At 42.0% G+C, this 17,225-nt stretch overlaps 1 protein-coding gene across 1 annotated transcript in view; it reads right to left on the bottom strand.

Moving 5' to 3' along the window:
* Positions 1-2,153: 2,153 nt before the first annotated feature.
* Positions 2,154-17,225, bottom strand: part of LYPD6B (LY6/PLAUR domain containing 6B) — a 33,742-nt gene continuing 18,670 nt past the window's right edge. Inside the window, exons 2-5 of the mRNA XM_042827281.1 lie at positions 7,291-7,441; positions 6,072-6,170; positions 5,150-5,280; positions 2,154-3,868 (exon numbers count right to left, since the gene is read on the bottom strand). Coding sequence (XP_042683215.1) covers positions 3,704-3,868; positions 5,150-5,280; positions 6,072-6,170; positions 7,291-7,405 — 510 coding nt within the window. The 5' untranslated portion in view covers positions 7,406-7,441 and the 3' untranslated portion in view covers positions 2,154-3,703. The remainder of the gene's footprint in view (positions 3,869-5,149; positions 5,281-6,071; positions 6,171-7,290; positions 7,442-17,225) is intronic.

The following is a 17,225-nucleotide window of genomic DNA, read 5'->3' as shown; positions in this document are numbered from 1 at the left end:
ATTTTCCCTATTTTAATGACCACAGCTTCTTACTACGGTGCCGACAACAGCATTAGAAGCAACCTTGCCAAATCAAAACAAAATTTAAGCAAAAATAATGAACCATGATACCCACACCAAGCAGCACCTCCCTACCTTCTGCTCTGAGCAGCACAGCAGGCTGACATCTCGGGCTTCACTGAAAATGGAGGAGAAACAAAGACCTCAAGCACACTGCTGTGCTCCAACACAGGAGAGGGTCACCAGGTGCACAGGAATGGAGGCTCATTTTCTTAATTGGAGACACCTGCAAGCAGCACAGCCTGTAATGCCCTGCACTGCAAAGGTCTGCAGAACCTCTGTGTCCTGAGGCTGGAAGGAGCCTGGTTGCAGGCTCAGGACACAGAAAGAGGCTCTGCAGACCTTTGCCTTCTGAAATAAGTGGAGTTTTTGTAGTTTTCTTGCTCTGTACACCTGAAATCAGCACTTGATCCTGTTTAAGTGACTGGACTGGACGCCTACAACCTGCATCAAGACTTCAGGTTTTCTGCTAAAGCCACTCGAGCAGGATGTTTCACCTTTGAGGCTTTTCTGATTAAGTCATAGCAAAATATTATTCAGTACTTTTCAGAAGTAGGAATGAAATGCTGCTTCCTCCTTGCTACGTGCCTGGGGGGGTCTTCCACAGATCATCCCATGCAAAGTAGAACAAATAAAATGATATGCATGTGTCACCAAACAACCTCATCTTTCCTCCTTAACTGCATCAGATGGTTTATATGACGTATTCATGGACAGAAATGGGATTCTTACTCCGTCCTGTGAGTGAGAATGCAGCAGGCTGGATGTACACACCTGGATGAACACAGAAGCATCAGCAAACATCTCTGTTCTGCATGTAGTTACAGGTAAGCACTTACCCAAATGGCACTTCCAAAGCTAACTGAGGCATTACCACATCACATGCGTATGAACCAAAACTGAGAATCAATTCTGATACTGGAACTCTGCTACATTAAAAAATGCACCTTCAGCAACACAGAACCCCTTCATTAGCCCAGGCTGCAGTCTCTATAAGAGTTAAAAAGAAGGCAGTTAAAATCAAGCACAGTACTTTGGCACTTCGGTGGAACTCTTTATTTTTTTTCATAGACAATTCTTCAGCAAATGCATACATTATGTGCAGAATTCTTATATTTTCAGTGTGACAAAGAGAATAAAAAAATCAGTTCAACCAAGAAAAAGATGAGCAGAGATGCACACACATCCCCTTTTGGCAGCTGCAGAGAACCTGAAAGTCTTTTCTCTGTGCCAGAGCCCCCCTCTGGGCTGCTTTCCAGGGGCTTCCTGGCACTCCTGAATGCTCCAAAATGGCATTTGCACAGCAAGTATTTACAGTAAACTCATATAAGGCTACTGAGCCACTTTAATTCCTCATGATGATTGCCATAATTCTTCACAGAAGCAACGTTATGGAAGTACCTGGTGCTCAAAGAAAACACCACAGAAAGAACCATGGTCCCAACCATCATGCTCGACTGAGGAACTCCCTCAGGAGCACAGAGCAAATCTGGGATGACTTTTCCATGGGAGAAAAGTTCATGAACCCTGTGGGTCACGTAGCAAAAAGCATGTTGGTTTTCATCACTAAACATCAATTCTAACTATGACTGTAGCTATGTCTGAGCCCAAGATTAGTGCTGTAGGTGTGTCATTACCCAGGGATGAGCTTTGAACAAAGGAAACGTGTCCAAAATCATCCCTGGCAGCTTGGCGTGTTGGATGGCCCAGTGACTTGAGACGTCAATGTTTAAAATCCCCCATTTCTAGGGTTATTTTAACATTTTAGAGATCACTTCTGAATCTCTTGGCAAAGTAAAACTTTTCAGAAACCTCATCTCTGAAAGACACTGCAACAATTTATTGTCATTTTCAACCCCTCTCATTTTGGCTGAGCCACTGGAAAAGATCACAGAACAATCACAGGGACACACTCATAAGTGAATCACAATTTTATTTACAGAAAGAAAAGAAATGCAATTCTCCAACCTTGTAGGGTCAAATCATGAATCACAGAATGGCCTGGGTTGCAAAGGCCCACAGTGCTCATCCAGTTCCAACCCCCTGCTGTGTGCAGGGTCACCAACCAGCAGCCCAGGCTGCCCAGAGCCACATCCAGCCTGGCCTTGAATGCCTGCAGGGATGGGGCATCCACAGCCTCCTTGGGCAACCTGTTCCACTGAAATCCTTAGCTGTGCTGAAATATTGGGTTGCTGGAGAAGGGAGAGTTTGAAGAAGCTCAATTTGGCAAAGAGGAGCAGCTGAAATGTTAGATTCATGATCATATAAAACTATCCTGATAACAATCCGAAATTAGTACCTGCTGGCCTGTACCATCAGGGAGTTTGCAGGGCAAAGAACATAAATAAGCTAGAGCATTAATGAAGTAACTGTACATCTGACTTATTGTGGACCATACTCAGGACAATCTGTGCAGCTGGAAGGGGTGGGAGCTCACTGGAGCAGCCTGGGTGTGCTGGTCTGCATCAGGCTTCACAGAAGGAAACAAAGGTTCCAGTACATCTCACTGTACTGAGATGTTTGCAGCTCTTCATCTAATTAATGAACTGTCATCTGTATGACAGGGATTCAAATAGTCAAAGCTGGGCATATAAATGACATTAATCACTGTAATACTGTAAAAAAAAGGAACAGAGTATGGCCTAAACTTTTCAAGTGCTAGATAAAGCTATGTCCAGAGGCATGGGATATCCAGTTGCTGACTTCTGATCCATCAAGGAGAGCAGCATTTCTGGGAAAATCTTCTGTAGACCAAAGAGAACACATGGTACAGTTCTCTCCTTATTTATACAAAGGCTCGCTTGCCATTTTTATGGTAAAGTAACTGCTCAATTGCAGCCACAATTTGAAATCTGTGGCGTTACTGCCATGCCAATATAACAAAGAGAAGGACTCAGAAGCTGAGGTGAGCACTTGAGGTGGGACCTTACTGTAAGAAAATACTGCCACTGAGGACATTAATGAACTCTGAGTTAGGTGCTCAACCAGCTCATCCTTTTCGGATAGAAACTCTACCTAATTTCATATTGCTTTATAATTCCAGTGCAAGACATCTTATAGGAAAGAGAGGCATAAAGTATTATTTTATTTCTCATAGAAATGATAGCTCTGATCAGAACAGAAAAACTCCTTTCATATGAAAACCATAACTATGAAAAACCATAACTAACGATAAGCTTACATACAGCTTACAGCCCGTGTTATTCATGCATAGTGATAAACAGCTTAGAAACACTTTCCATTAAAACACAAATTGGCACATGGTCCACTGAGAGCTCCCCTTTATCTCACCTGATTGTCTACAGAATCCCCTTTACTTTGTTCAAAAACACACAAACCACACGTGCATTTTCATCGCAAAAGAGGGAGTCATAACAACTTGATTCTGCCTCACTGCCCAGTCACCATTGGGTTTCCTGTTGTGCTTTTTCTGTGTGCATGTTTTGCTCTTCTTTAAATACTGCGGACCATTTGAAATATCTTCATTAGAACCCAAGGACTGCATGATGTGTGAACATCTTCCCACCGTCCTCTCACATTTTATGCAATCGAGAAGTCTTGGTGGTTTCTCCTTGAGCCTGCTGAGCTCCTTACAATTTCCAAGGGCCCACAAAGGCAAGTGGTGCAATGGGAGGATGCTGCATCACGACAGTGCGACTGCCACGACTGCTACAAGCACTGCAGTGCTGACCGTCCGCCGGCTGCCGTCCGACGTCCTCCGCGCGTGCAGCACGGCAAACACTGCGTTTGTGTGATTGGTTGGGATCTCCACGTTGCAAATCATGCCTTCACAGCAAGAAACACATTCCTGTGGAGGAAAAGGAGATCACTGGACACAGGGTAATTCAGCAGCGGCTTCTAGAGATGCACGATCTGCAAGATGACTGCAAAGGACAGTAAACTAAGCACTTTACCCAGCACCCAAGGCAGCAGATGCAGCACTCATGTTGCAGCTTCTCCTCCAAACCATGCACCACAGCTTCCCCAGGGTAACTCACCACCCAATCCAATAACTGTGCTACGACAAACAGTTCTTTTGCAAAAACATGGGAGGTTAGACTGACTTCAATCCCCAAAATAGTTCAGCAGCTCATATTCATTAAAAAAAAACAATCTTAAATGACACAGGGTAGAAAAATGAGCTTACATCTATTCCCAGAGTTGTGAAGAATTTTAAGAGGAAGATCATCCAAATATATCAAGTTATCAAACAGAATTTTTTGCAAAACACGCCAGTGTCACTGAAAGTCTCTCAAGGCAAGAAGGGAACTGGTCAAACTGCAGGAGTTTAATGGTGTAAAATATGGAATACAATGGTAACTGCAAGAGTAGAGACTGGAACTGCCCTTATAAAAACATAAGGCACCCAGGTTGCAGCCCTTAATCAGTGACAGCACTGGGATGGTGGCAGCTAAGGGCAGTGCCTTGCTTTTCAGGGCTGGCTTCACGAGTCTGCAAACAGGAACTTTCAAACTTTCAGCAGGTTTTATGCTAATCACTTTTTACCTCTTCTAGATTTCTGCCATCAATCTAACATAACAAATTAGTTTTCTTTACAGAACTTCACCAGCTCCCATTTGGGAATTATTCCTCTCTGATAAATGGTGTTTGGCTTCTGTCTTTCACAGTTTATTTGGCACAGCTCTTTGCACCTTGTATTTTCCTTTTAGTGCATGAGCTCTTTTTTTGGCACACAAGGTGTGTCACTCAGACTCATGTCTGGAGCACCTGAGTCCCACAGTGGTTTGCTCAAGTGCTGGTGGCATCACAGCTGCAGCACCACAAGCATTGATGCAGGCTGCCTTACTCAGAACTCAGAAACCAAGGTCCATGTATAGGATGCATGCCAGCAATGCCCCAGAAAGCTCAGGTGCTTCTTCAGAACTGCTTATTACACCCCACGACACAGTCACACAAATAAGCAAGTAGGAGGAAAGGGGTAATCATGCTTCTATTGGAGAAACTGGATTTCTACTGCGCAGTACTGAAGAATATGTGCTGGCATGTGCTCTTCAGCTCTGCAGGAAAAACAGCTGCTCAAATGGAACCCTTAAAGCCAACATGCTGCTCCTATCTAAGCAGTGCTTACTGTGTGACCGCTTTCCCTGTGATGATGGCAGCCTACAAAATGGCACTCATCCCCAGTAGCACATTTTTTGGTGACCGATGTGCTCTTCCCATGGTCTGTGAAGAGATGAACTGTCAGGCAGTACTGTGTACCTACAAAACACATTTTTAAATGTTGATTTTCAGATAGAATGCACTCCTCTACAGGGTTCAAAAACTTCACACAATTTAGCAAAATGCATAAAGCCTTTTTTCAACTCACTCAAAATACCACTTAACAAGAAATAAATTAGCAATGAAATCTTAAGCTTCACTGATCCTTCAAACCTCCAGAAAAGCTGCTACCATTTAAACTACATATTTGTACTACAGACTACACATTTATCTTCTATTTTCTACTCTTTTTTTCCTGCAGCACATTGTTTTCTTCTTTGTTTCAGACATTTCCCTCATTCCTCTGGTTCATTTCTTTCCCCTTCCCACCGTGACCACCACTGTGAAGAAAAATGAGGAAACATATTTCCATTCTTTTCTACCTATCTATCACTCTCATACAAGTATGTTGCCCAGTCATTCAGGTCTTGACTGTCACAAGTGAGCCCACCATACCTTGGGATTTATCCAAAGGGAAGGAGATAAGGCCAAGAAAGCAATTCTCAAGTTTTTTGATAACATCCTTAAAACTAATTCCTAGGAAGTAAACACATGCATATCTATTCCTATATATACATATTAATCTTTGCATTGTTGCTTTGCACTCTGAAATGGTCAGAATATTAAACTCAGCAAAAAATCACATGACTCAGACTCACTAATAACATAATTGAGGGCATCACTGTGTTGGTATGTTAATCCTATTCAGTTAGACTTCAACAGGATGGCTGAGTCAGGGAGAAACAAGTTGAACTGTGTAGGAAAAAAGCCCTTAGTGCAGAAACACTTACTTTCAGGACACCACCGATCTTCAGCCCATCTGTTACAGTTGTAATTGTCCACTGCATTATCACAGGTAAAGCACTTAAAACTGTTTGGAAATGGAGTGGCTTTGAAAGTATTAAAATACAGTAAGTTTACAAAAAAAACCCCAACAAAACAAAACAAAAGAAAACCATAAATCAAATGCTCACAGTAATATTTTAAGTGCTTGCACACACACAAACATGTTACATAGACGTGCATTTTCTCAGTGATACTTCACTGTTAGATAAATGCATCTTATGACACAAGTTTCACTGAAAGCTTTTAACTGCTTTTGCTATGCCTGATCTTTAAAACACTTCCTCCTCTTTTCACTCTCTCACAATCCAGAACAGCTTTTAAGCATCAGTGGGAAAAGCAGTAAAGAGAGAACATCTTATATATATTTACATGTATATATGTATACATTATAATACACCCAACTGTACTTTGGTGCAGATACACAAACAATCTACATTCCTTTGATGCAAAAAACTGCACCTCCAAAACCTGCTTCTGGTCTTGATCTCCAACTTTGGAGAATCTGTTCCCTTCAACAAAGGGATCAAGAGGATTATTTGAAAAGCTTATTTACATTACATACATATATATAAACGAGTTTCAGAAGCACCTATAATGTATCAGCTTTTAATATCAGGAAAATCTTCTCTTAAGTGAAGGGACAGAATACTTCTGATGTCAGATAAGAGGCGAAAGTATGATGCTATTAGTGACAACTGGATCCACAGGTCTCACAACGTTTTTAATTACCTTCAGCTTGAATTAATTGCATGCTGCACACCTATTCTTCCACTTACAAAAACCCCAACAAGATTAAAGACAAAAGACACCTGTTCTGTATTTACAAGAAATCCACTGCATAATGTTGTCAGAAGGGAGATGCTTCAGAGGCAGGAAAATATCACAAAAAGACTTAAAATGTGAAAACTGTTGCTGTGGTGAACCTTTACTTTAGTGCTGCATTCAACAGTTTGTTTACTTTCAGGCAAGATAAACCTTAGGAATAAACTGCTCCGTGTTGAAAAGCAGAAGTTTTACTTTAAAAATCTAATTCTTCATGTTTAAAGAGGAATAAACTGTAAAATCCAAAATGAAGAACTAAGAAACAAATTACTGAAAGCATATGGAAATGAACTAAATGTTGTTACCAGTGCATCTGCAAGGAAAGCATAACTGTCTACTTACGGTCCAGTGGAGGTCTCACATTGTAAAAGTTGATATTCTTTGCTGAAACCCAATTCCCTGAAAGGAGGAAGAGTGGAAGAAAGGCTCCAAGCAGCGAGTGACAGAACAGCAGCATGCTGAACGTGGTACGTGAGAAGTAAAAGTCTGAGGCCTGGGAAAGAATGGGAAAACATTGTTTACGGGGAACCATAAGCAACAGCACATGAACAACACATTAATTCTGAAACCTTGGAAGTTCAGTCCGTAGATCTATAGTGTGAAGACGGCTAATGCAAGCAAGCGTATTTCAGTAACAATGAGCAACTCAAAGCTGAGCAGTTACTGCCTTCTGCTGGCCAAGATCCTGCACGGAGTACTTAAATTTCCACAAATTACTGCTTGTTTAATCTATTTGTCCTTCTAAGCAAAGTCAGTCTTACAGATGCCTTGTAGTTCCTGAATAATCAACACCAAAACAGAGATCCTGTGCATTCTACTTGAGTGAGACAGGATTACAGTGCCATTAAAGACAGCACAATGCAGACAAGTGTTGGCTTTAACACCAACAGCCTAGAATCCAAAATTTAACCCATCCAGTTCCTTTATCGATACAGATCAGCATATCTCTACTGACTTCAGGTAAGGGACACCACCTGAATCATAAACGCATTTATCAGTTGCTTTATCCATCATCCATCATGAGTGCAAATTCGATTTAAGTGTACTCCAAGGAAATGTCAAGGAAGATGTTTGGTGGTGACACGTGTTTTGGAGAACTGCAAAGTAGAACGTTCAGAGAGATGAGACAGACATTTTGGGTGTGGATTGTGCATTTCCGTGGGGCTCTCTGTGCCTTTTGGCAAAGTAGAGAAGAACTAATCCGTTAATTTTGGGGTCAGTTTGATATAGATGTACACATGCACACATGTGGCAAAAAGTAGTGATACAGGACCTAGTTTCAATATTAAGAAGTAGAATCACATTAAATGGCACTCAGCCCATGCAAACTCCCAGCAGGAGAAACAAGATCGAGTGGAGGCTCCTGCTAAGCCAGATACATTGCTCTGAGATGCCAGCTGAATTCATTCAGAAATTCCTGCAGCCCTGACGTAAAGATTGCCACCCATTTGTACTGCATGCGAATCAGAACAGTCCAAAGAGCGTCTCTCTAAAACGGGTGAGAAAGATGGGTTATTGTGGAGATAGCAATCATGTGCAATTTTTATTTTCCCAAATCTAACACCACTACAAAGGAAAATCACTGAACTGAGAGCGACGGGGGTCCAGGCTGGTGCCCAAACTGGGCTTGGACCTGCTGATCCTACAGGTCTTAATGATCCTATGCACTACATCACATTTCTCTGCCCTTTAAGTGCTGTCCTAACACAGATGTACAGATGCTTCCCTCCCTTGTTAATACAACGTTATAAAAGAGAAACAAAAGACTAACTGGAGAAGCAATAGGACTGCACAGCTCTTCCATGAGGACTAGTGTACTTTTTTTTGTAAGGGAACAACACTTTGCAGGCAATTACCTGGGTGGGCCCAGCCTATACCAGCTGAACACACATTTCACACTCCGGAGATACCTATCAAATCTGTTAACACATGCTATGACCAAAATAGAAGCATTAAGCAACAACGAGGCAATCTAAAATAGCAAAGGCAATGATCAGAGTCTAGATTAGAGACTATTAGCAAACTATGAAGTAAGCAGGTCCCCCACAGCTCGTTTCTTACTGAATCAGGAACGTGAAGATGTTGGTCCAGTCCCTAAAAACACTGTAAAACCCAAAATAAACCTAAAGCATAGCTACAGTTCTCTACAGTTAAGCATACGTTTGCACAGTGATAACACGTAGCACTGAAGGCAGTTCATAATGATCTTATCTCACTACCACATATTTTAGATGTACACCTGGCCTTTACTGTCCTTTTGTATTTGCTGAAACACAAACCTGTGCATCCTGACTTGATGCTTTTCTCCCACAAAACAACTTTTTGCCCCAGAGAATTCCAAGCTCCCCAGACAACTTCTCTTTTTGATGACACTACTCGTCCACATTACCCAACCCTACACTTGTGCTTTCAGATATTTTTTATCAAGTTCCAACACTCTAACCAAGAGAAAGAGTCACCGTCACGCACCAAGCCCTGCCATTAATACCACAACTATTATTTTAGATGAGTTGAAGCATTAAAAGTCAGTGTAATCACAGTATGTCACAGGTAACAAAAGCAAGCTACGTCACATACAGCAGTTGTGTTCAAGAACCGTTTGGATGTTGCACTGAGGGATGTGGTATAGTGGAGAAATACTGGTGGTAGGTGGAACGTTGGACTGGGTGATCGTGGAGGACTTTTCCAACCTTGGTGATTCTATGATAAGCGTATTTTCCATACAGTCATTCTTCCCATGACAACAGCCACCCTTGGAAACCTTGTCTTCACCCCACAGGGATGGTAGTTACTTAGAGGGCAGTTTAAGGCCCTTAATGCCTACAGGCTGCCATGAACATAACACCATTGCCTTCCCTTAGCTCCCTTGCAATACAAGCTGTACTGGTGTTTTTTGTATGTTGCAAGCAAGTCACTTATAAATTGGCAAGCCACTTTTAATCGAGTTGGAAGTTTCAGTGTATTCCAGGCAGCTAGACAGCATTTCATTCTCTCAGACTCACTCTGCAGAAAGACAGGGTGCTGAATCATTTCAGCGCACAACAGTTGTAAAATTTCTCTCTTCAACTGTATTTTCTGCAGTTCCTACTGGAGTGAGGAGGAAACTGCCTTTATGGGCAGCCTGGTCTGCAACCTGATCTGATACACCTGGGGAGCAAATCAAAGGCACAATTCCACTTGTGTCCACAACTCCCTAAGTTCCCATTGCTCTCCCCAGTGCTGCTCACACCAAATGGAAAATTTTAGAGAAAAAGACCAGCAAAAAAGCTTGTCTTCAGCTGGTAAAGCACTGTAAATTCACCTCACCATTTGCTGTACTCAAAGGTGTCCTTGTTTGCTAACCAGGCCAATAAATAATGGATGTTGTTTGAAATAGTCCTGGTTACACAGCTGCACCAGAAGCCATTTTCAAATAAAACAGGAAAATATTGGCAAAAAAACCAGCTTTGTTATCTCATCCAGAATCTTTAAAGATGCTTATTTTCTTCAGAGTCTCTTATCTCGACTGTGCTCTCATATAATATTATTCTAGCAGTATGAGCAAACACTTCATTAGGCACAATTTGGAGTTCTCATTAATGGAAGGAAAAAAAAAAAAACACACAACCAACCTGTCACTCTGTGGAAGATTAACTTATATAAACAGGAGAAAAGCTGGAGATAGCAGTCACAGGGCAAGGGAAGTTGGCCCAAGAGGGAAGGGCTGTGAATGAGTGCTCTGTAAGGAACTGATAACTAAGGCACGTTTCAAGAAAATCTATGAGGCTTATGGCTGAATCGACAGATATATTTCAGGAGATTTATTTCACAGTGTGTAAAGGAAGAGTAGGAAGCATTGTGCTCAATTTCTGATTTTAATAAAATTCAGGTCTGTCTACATTGTTTTTCCTGGCAGAGCCTAGGGAGGATTAGCAGATTTAACATCAGATATGGAATGCAAATGAAACTTCCTCCTGTCATTTAGTAAGCAATTTTCAGGTGCTATTAGATAATTGCAAATGCTTACATAAAGCTTATTAAATACCACTTCAGGACATGAGAGCTGGAAATACATAGGCAGAAAGGTATGTATGGTAAGGGCTGAAAGAGTTATAGCCAACATTTGACATCATCAGGTGTTCCCTACATCGAGTCAGAAAGGGTAAAACTGACATTTTCACTTATGTAAAGGGAGAAAAATAGCTCCTCAGCTTCCTTGCTTCCCACAGGAGTCCTGCCATTCTCATGTCCTTTCCTCTAGAGTTGATTTGTAAAGCAGTATTTACCATGCTTCAAAACTCAGAGCGAATGAATAAATGGGGAGAACAAGAGAAAGGCTTCATTTTCTGTGGGAAATAAGCAGGTATACTTAAAGTACATTTTAAAAAGGGGGGGGAAAGGAAGTATTTTGAAAGAAGCCCCAAAATACTACTACAGTTATTCAGTATACAAGTTCTACCCTTATTTAATACGCAGATGTTTCTGTTTTCCTTACAGCATGTTACCATTAGTACAGAATAACAAAGGAAAAGCTTTTGTGTTGCACTGACACATAACTGCAGCTAATAACACCGAGAATAGGATTTATGTCATCATTTTTAAACTCATTTATTTATCTTCACCCACAGCACACTTAACTGCGCCTGGAATTAAAATTGGCCTTAATTACAAAAAATTATAGAGTTCTTTATCTAAGGTCTTACAAAAGCTTAACACAGACCTGGTAATGACAACACCATTTTGGTGGGGGTATAATGCTGGCATGGTGGGTAGTGATGCAAACAGACCTTGAGACATGGAGGTGTCTGAGCACTGACACAGGATGGGCAACAACAATGGCTTTGGAAATGATGAACGTGATAAACCTCAGCCATACCACAGAGGTGAAGCATTCCCAAGGATAGCACATGCATTTGTTCTAAGCTCACACAGAAGAGAAGATCCATGGGATGGAAACTGCTTTATAATTCGTCTGACACCTCATTCCTTTTATAGCCAAAGCTGCTCAGCAAAGAGTAGTTCTGAGCACTGACGTTCATTTTAAAGTTCAGAATCCCTGATAATCTTTGAGAAGTAATTTGTTCTACCTAAAAATCCATTAAGGAGACATACATTTCCTATTCCCTTGTGGGAGTATTGAATTTCCTCCAACAACTGCACTTTGTCAAAGCTGTGGGTAACCGTAAGTTTTACACTTAAGCTTGTAACAACTTCTTTATATCATGCATGAAATGGTTTTAAATCTCTCTCCCACCTGTGCAAGACTGGAAATGGTAACTTAATACTACTCTGGAGAGAAGGGGAATAGGCAGTGCTTTTACTTGCCTTGCAGAAAATCGGATGAAAGGATTAATCTGCATTGGTTTTAAAACTACTTCCTACACATGACAATATAATTTTGCATTTTTCCTACCCGTAATTTCCTGTAATTCTATCACAAACTATGTGCCATGTACACAGTAACACACACCCAAAAGTTACACCTGCCATTCCATGCAACAGAAATGAGAACCTGTTTGACTTCCATTTGGGAAACAAATACAGTGTGCCGTTTCAAACTGAAATTTCAGATTGAGATTTGCAAAGAAAGAACTTGCTTGCAGAAAAGACGGTTTGGATGCAGTCCTGTTTCAAATCCGAGATTCATCAGCATCTGCCTGAACCCAGAAAGGCACTGTGGGTGCAGGGAAATTAGAAGGCATGGCAGCTTCTGCATCACAAAGACATTTTTCACAAGCTCCATGCTCGGTGTGTTTTAGAGCTAAGATTTAAGCTACGCACCGGCTGAGCTCATAAACCTGGAAGGAATGCTTACACCTCTTTTAACCCAACCCAACGTACGCTAAGTTCACTGCTGCCATCCTTGACTTCCTTCTTTTAGGGCACAGGGCAAGTTTAAAAGTCAGTTGTGAAGAACCAGCAGTCTGTCTTTGCACAGAACTCACTGCAAAGAAACTTGTGTTTATATACAGTGTGTTTGCAGCAAGGAGATGTCACCTCCTACACAAATTACAGCAGCTGAGAAAACCAACTGGCACCATTTCTCCCCAGGTGACATTTGTGCTCCCCTTGCAGCACGCTGCTGTCAGTCAGCACTGCACCCCATTTAAACAACGTGTCAAAAGCACCCGGATTCATTTCAAGAGCTAAGATGTTCCATTTTTGAGAAACTCTTTATTGGAAAAATGTAACTTGAAAGCAGAAATCTTTTGCAAGTTGCACTGTCATTGCCCATGTGATCTTATGATATGGCCAATATGATCTTATATGATCTTTCCATCTCCTAAAAGGACAAATTTCCATTGCAAACGTGCTGGAGGCAGGGAAAGCGGGAAATTCCAATTCCAACACAGAATACAATAGGAGCAGCTATCCAATTAAGGCCTGAAATTGTATTGCCCACAAACCTGCACTGCAGCTCAGTGTCATACATCACACATAACATCGCTGGCATTGTAACATAACTAGTTTTGAACAGAAAATTAATCACAGTGTCACTGATCACACTTCAGAAAAATGCTTTGTGCACAGAATCCCCTCTCTTCCACATCACTGAGGCTGATCCTTGCAGGCGCTGAAAACCAATGAAGTGCTGGAGTAATTGCCATTATTCTGCCTTGCCCTACACAAGCCATCCTAACATCTCGAGCAGTCTTGCAGATGTCATTTTCAGAGACAAGCTCAAACTGTGCATATTCTCCCAGCTTTTTCTCTTAACTCTCATACTACTTCACTCTGAAGCATTGGAAATATTGATAGAAAGTAAGGATTTTCCTTTAGGACAGATTTATTTCCTTCTACTAGAGATACAGCCATAATGGATAAGAGGAGAATCCCATTTCTGAGACAAGGTTTTCTGTGCAGAGCTCCTACAATTTGCCACCAGAGAGTGAGCTGAGAGGTTGGCACAGGTGTCTTTTAGGAAAACATTAATACACATGACAGAATATATCTACACACGTTTTACAGCACTGTCTTAAAGGTTAACTTGGATGACATGCCCAGGGTGTGTGAACTCTGCAAAAGCAAGAGATGAAGCAGGGTGAGGAGAACAAGGCTTCATTTTTCTAAGGCTACTAATAAAGCATGTTTGAATTCCTCACGCAGACTCAATCATAAAAAGAATTAAAAGTCATTTGTTTGTTTTGAAATGCTTTCAATGAACTGGGCTTAATAAACTGCTGACCCCTCCTGTCTGACCTAGCATAAAAATGGCATTTGCTTCCAATCATCACCTCTAATCCAGGCAGCTGAAAGCAGCAAGAAGCAGATCCCAGTTTTTACTAGATGAGAACTATTACCACGAGCAGCATTTGGCACAGTTTGTTACCTGAACAGCCCCAGCCAGCTTTCTGCTGTGGAGAGAGAGGAGTGATTTGCTCTCATTTCAAAGGGAGGGACAACACAAACAGAAAGAGCTCCTTTTCACAGCTTCACAAAAGCCATGTTGACATATATGCCATACCTTCAACTGCAAAATCCAAATGCTGTGCTGTTCTCTTCCTCTAAGGCTCAGATTTCGCGAGTAAGAGCACAGAGCTTCCATGTCTCCCAGCACAACTGGGTACTAAGCATTAATAATTAAATACTGGGGGGGTTTGACTGCATGATCTCCAGAGCTCCCTTCCAACCCCTACCATTCTGTGATGCTGTGAAATGTGGCAATATATAAATAAAATTAATTGAAAATCATTAGTTTTTGTCCTGTTTTGCTGTAAACATCCATGCTCTAGAACTGGAAGCCCGTTGCTCTGTAAACAGCTGAAAGGACACCTCACTTCCACCACCTCACATTAGCTGTTCATTTGCGAGGGTCTCACAGTGGCATCCTAGATAAGAAAACATTCCCAGGATTCAGAAGGAATCGAACGTCCCTCACCTCAGGTCCTCATCGTTGCCAAGGATGTCATATAGCATTTCGTAGCCTTTTTCATAATCTATTTCCCTAAAGGGTCTCTTGATTTTTTCATTGCACACTGTGCAAGGAGCCACCCATTTCCAGTACCAGCCATTTGCATCAGGACAGCAACAAGCTGCCTCTGCTCCTCTTGCAGCCTATTTCCCTTCAGATATCCTTCCCACCTTTGCAGTCCTACTCTCTGAGAGGAAATCAGCATTAGCTTCTGGGTGCAGAGCTTGCATTTCTCAAAGCCCCCCGCCACTCCTCTCCATCAACTCAGCGCAGGAATCAAACAGGACATGGAGAGTGATTTCCAATCTGACCTAATGGATAGCTTTCATCCGATTAGAAGAACAATAGAGACCACGTGCACTCTCTGCCTCTGCATTTATCTGCCCAAAAGACATTCTTAAATACACTGAAAGTGCAGTCACAAGTAGCAGTATGAATGCCTGTGGGTGGGGAGATTTATTTACTCTATGCATCACCTGCAGTGTAGTGCACAAGACTTAATTTGACAAATTAAAGTTGACAATTCTTCTGTTTCCTTCTTCTCCTGCTCACAAATCAACAGTAGTGCTAAACAGAAAAGCACTACAAGAAGACAAATTCTCACTTTCCTGTCAGCAATAAATCCCTGGCAGGCGAGGCAGCCCTGGGTAAAAACTGTACAAGTAAGTGTTGTTTTCTAGGAGCAAGTGCCAGTTCCTGGATCTGAAATCTCATCAGTGGTTTCTTCAGAGATTTAGAAGCTGATAAGGGTGGGCTAAACACCAATTGAAGAGCCAAACTAGCTGCCTTGTTTTTTTGGCTGGTAGCTCTCCCTTTCAAAACAGAGCAGACAGACAGCCCTACATCCATCACAGCAAACTCATCTATGTAGTTACTGATAAAGCCTACAGCTAGAAAATATCAAATACTACAAGCAAACTATGCACTGTTTGCACACTGTCCTTCAAAACAGATTAACAATTCAACATAAGGGCTAAACAAGTAGTTTACTGCAGCTGTTTCTCCTTATTGTGCTTCTCCTACTGTACAGGGCAGTTCCAAGAACTCCTGGATGCCATTTCAGTAAGCTATCCGTATAAATGAATGCAGATGAAAACTTGCCTTGCTACTATTCCCCTCTAAACAGAAAGCAATTCACCAGGGAAAGCAGAAATCGTATTCCTTTTGTGTGCGGCAGCTCACATTCTAGCTCCTCACCATCAAAGGCCCCATGTGCTTTTTCATAAGGCTACTCACAAAATCCTTTGTGTAACCTTAAGCGTATTTTAGGCAGACAGGTCATTACTGAAACAGTGCTTGTTAAGTTGGACACGAGGGCACAAGAAGTATGGAAAAAAAACACCATTAAGGAAAACTAAAGCACTAGCAAGCACTAGTGAGAAAATAAACAGCAATCTGAAAACCACTCTCATAGCAAAAAACTATCCCGTACATTTCAGTAGTAGTAGCAGGGGATGACTCTTCCATTTAACAGCCATTTGCTGGGCTCTACAGATTTCCCTCAGCACTTGAAAACAATCTATGGAAAGTACAGAGAGAAATACAAGGAAACACAGCTGTTAGCCCATTGCAACTCACAGGGTTAGTAGGATTTTAGTTGCGTTATTTATTGTCCCTTTGGACTGGTAGAAGTATCTGAACGTTTAGACGTTGTGTTGAGGGACACAGAATCATAGAATCACAGAATGGCCTGCGTTGCAAAGGAGCACAGTGCTTATCCAGTTCCAACCCCCTGCTGTGTGCAGGTCACCAACCAGCAGCCCAGGCTGCCCAGAGCCACATCCAGCCTGGCCTTGAATGCCTGCAGGGATGGGGCATCCACAGCCTCCTTGGGCAACCTGTTCCAGTGCCTCACCAGCCTCTGGGGGAAAAACTTCCTCCTAATATCCAAGCTAAACCTCCCCTGTTTCAGTTTAAACCATTCCACGTAGTTTCATGAGAACTGCTGGTCCAACAGATGGTTGGACTGGATGATCTTGTAGGTCTTTTCCAACCTTGGCGATTCTATGATCCTATATGAACACATCTTTCAATACTCTCCCTTATTCCATGTTTTTTGTCCTGTCATGCTTCTTCTCTCTCAACAGTGAAACATCGTTTGGCTGGGAGATGGTTCTGAGCTGAGTTGTGAAGCAGGAGTTAGGAAGCTCTCTTTTCTCCAAAAGAGCCCAGACATGAGATGTTTTGGGAACACAAAAACACTCAAGCTCACAGGGTTAGCTCTCCCCGTATTTATTCATTTCCCCTTCCTGCACTTCAGTGACTTTCTGTCAGTGGCAGTGTGTGGCTCTTGGTGTTTCACAGCCTGACCATGGGTTGGCTAACTGAACCACCCACGGGCTGTCACTTATTGAATTGGAGTCCTGGCAATCACAGCATCCCATGG

This window comes from Centrocercus urophasianus, unplaced genomic scaffold (genome assembly GCF_019232065.1).
Source record: "Centrocercus urophasianus isolate 14NV4802_14NV808 unplaced genomic scaffold, USGS_Curo_1.0 seq_28, whole genome shotgun sequence".
In the NCBI taxonomy this organism is placed as follows: Eukaryota; Metazoa; Chordata; class Aves; order Galliformes; family Phasianidae; genus Centrocercus; species Centrocercus urophasianus.
This window is presented reverse-complemented; position numbering and strand designations above follow the sequence as displayed.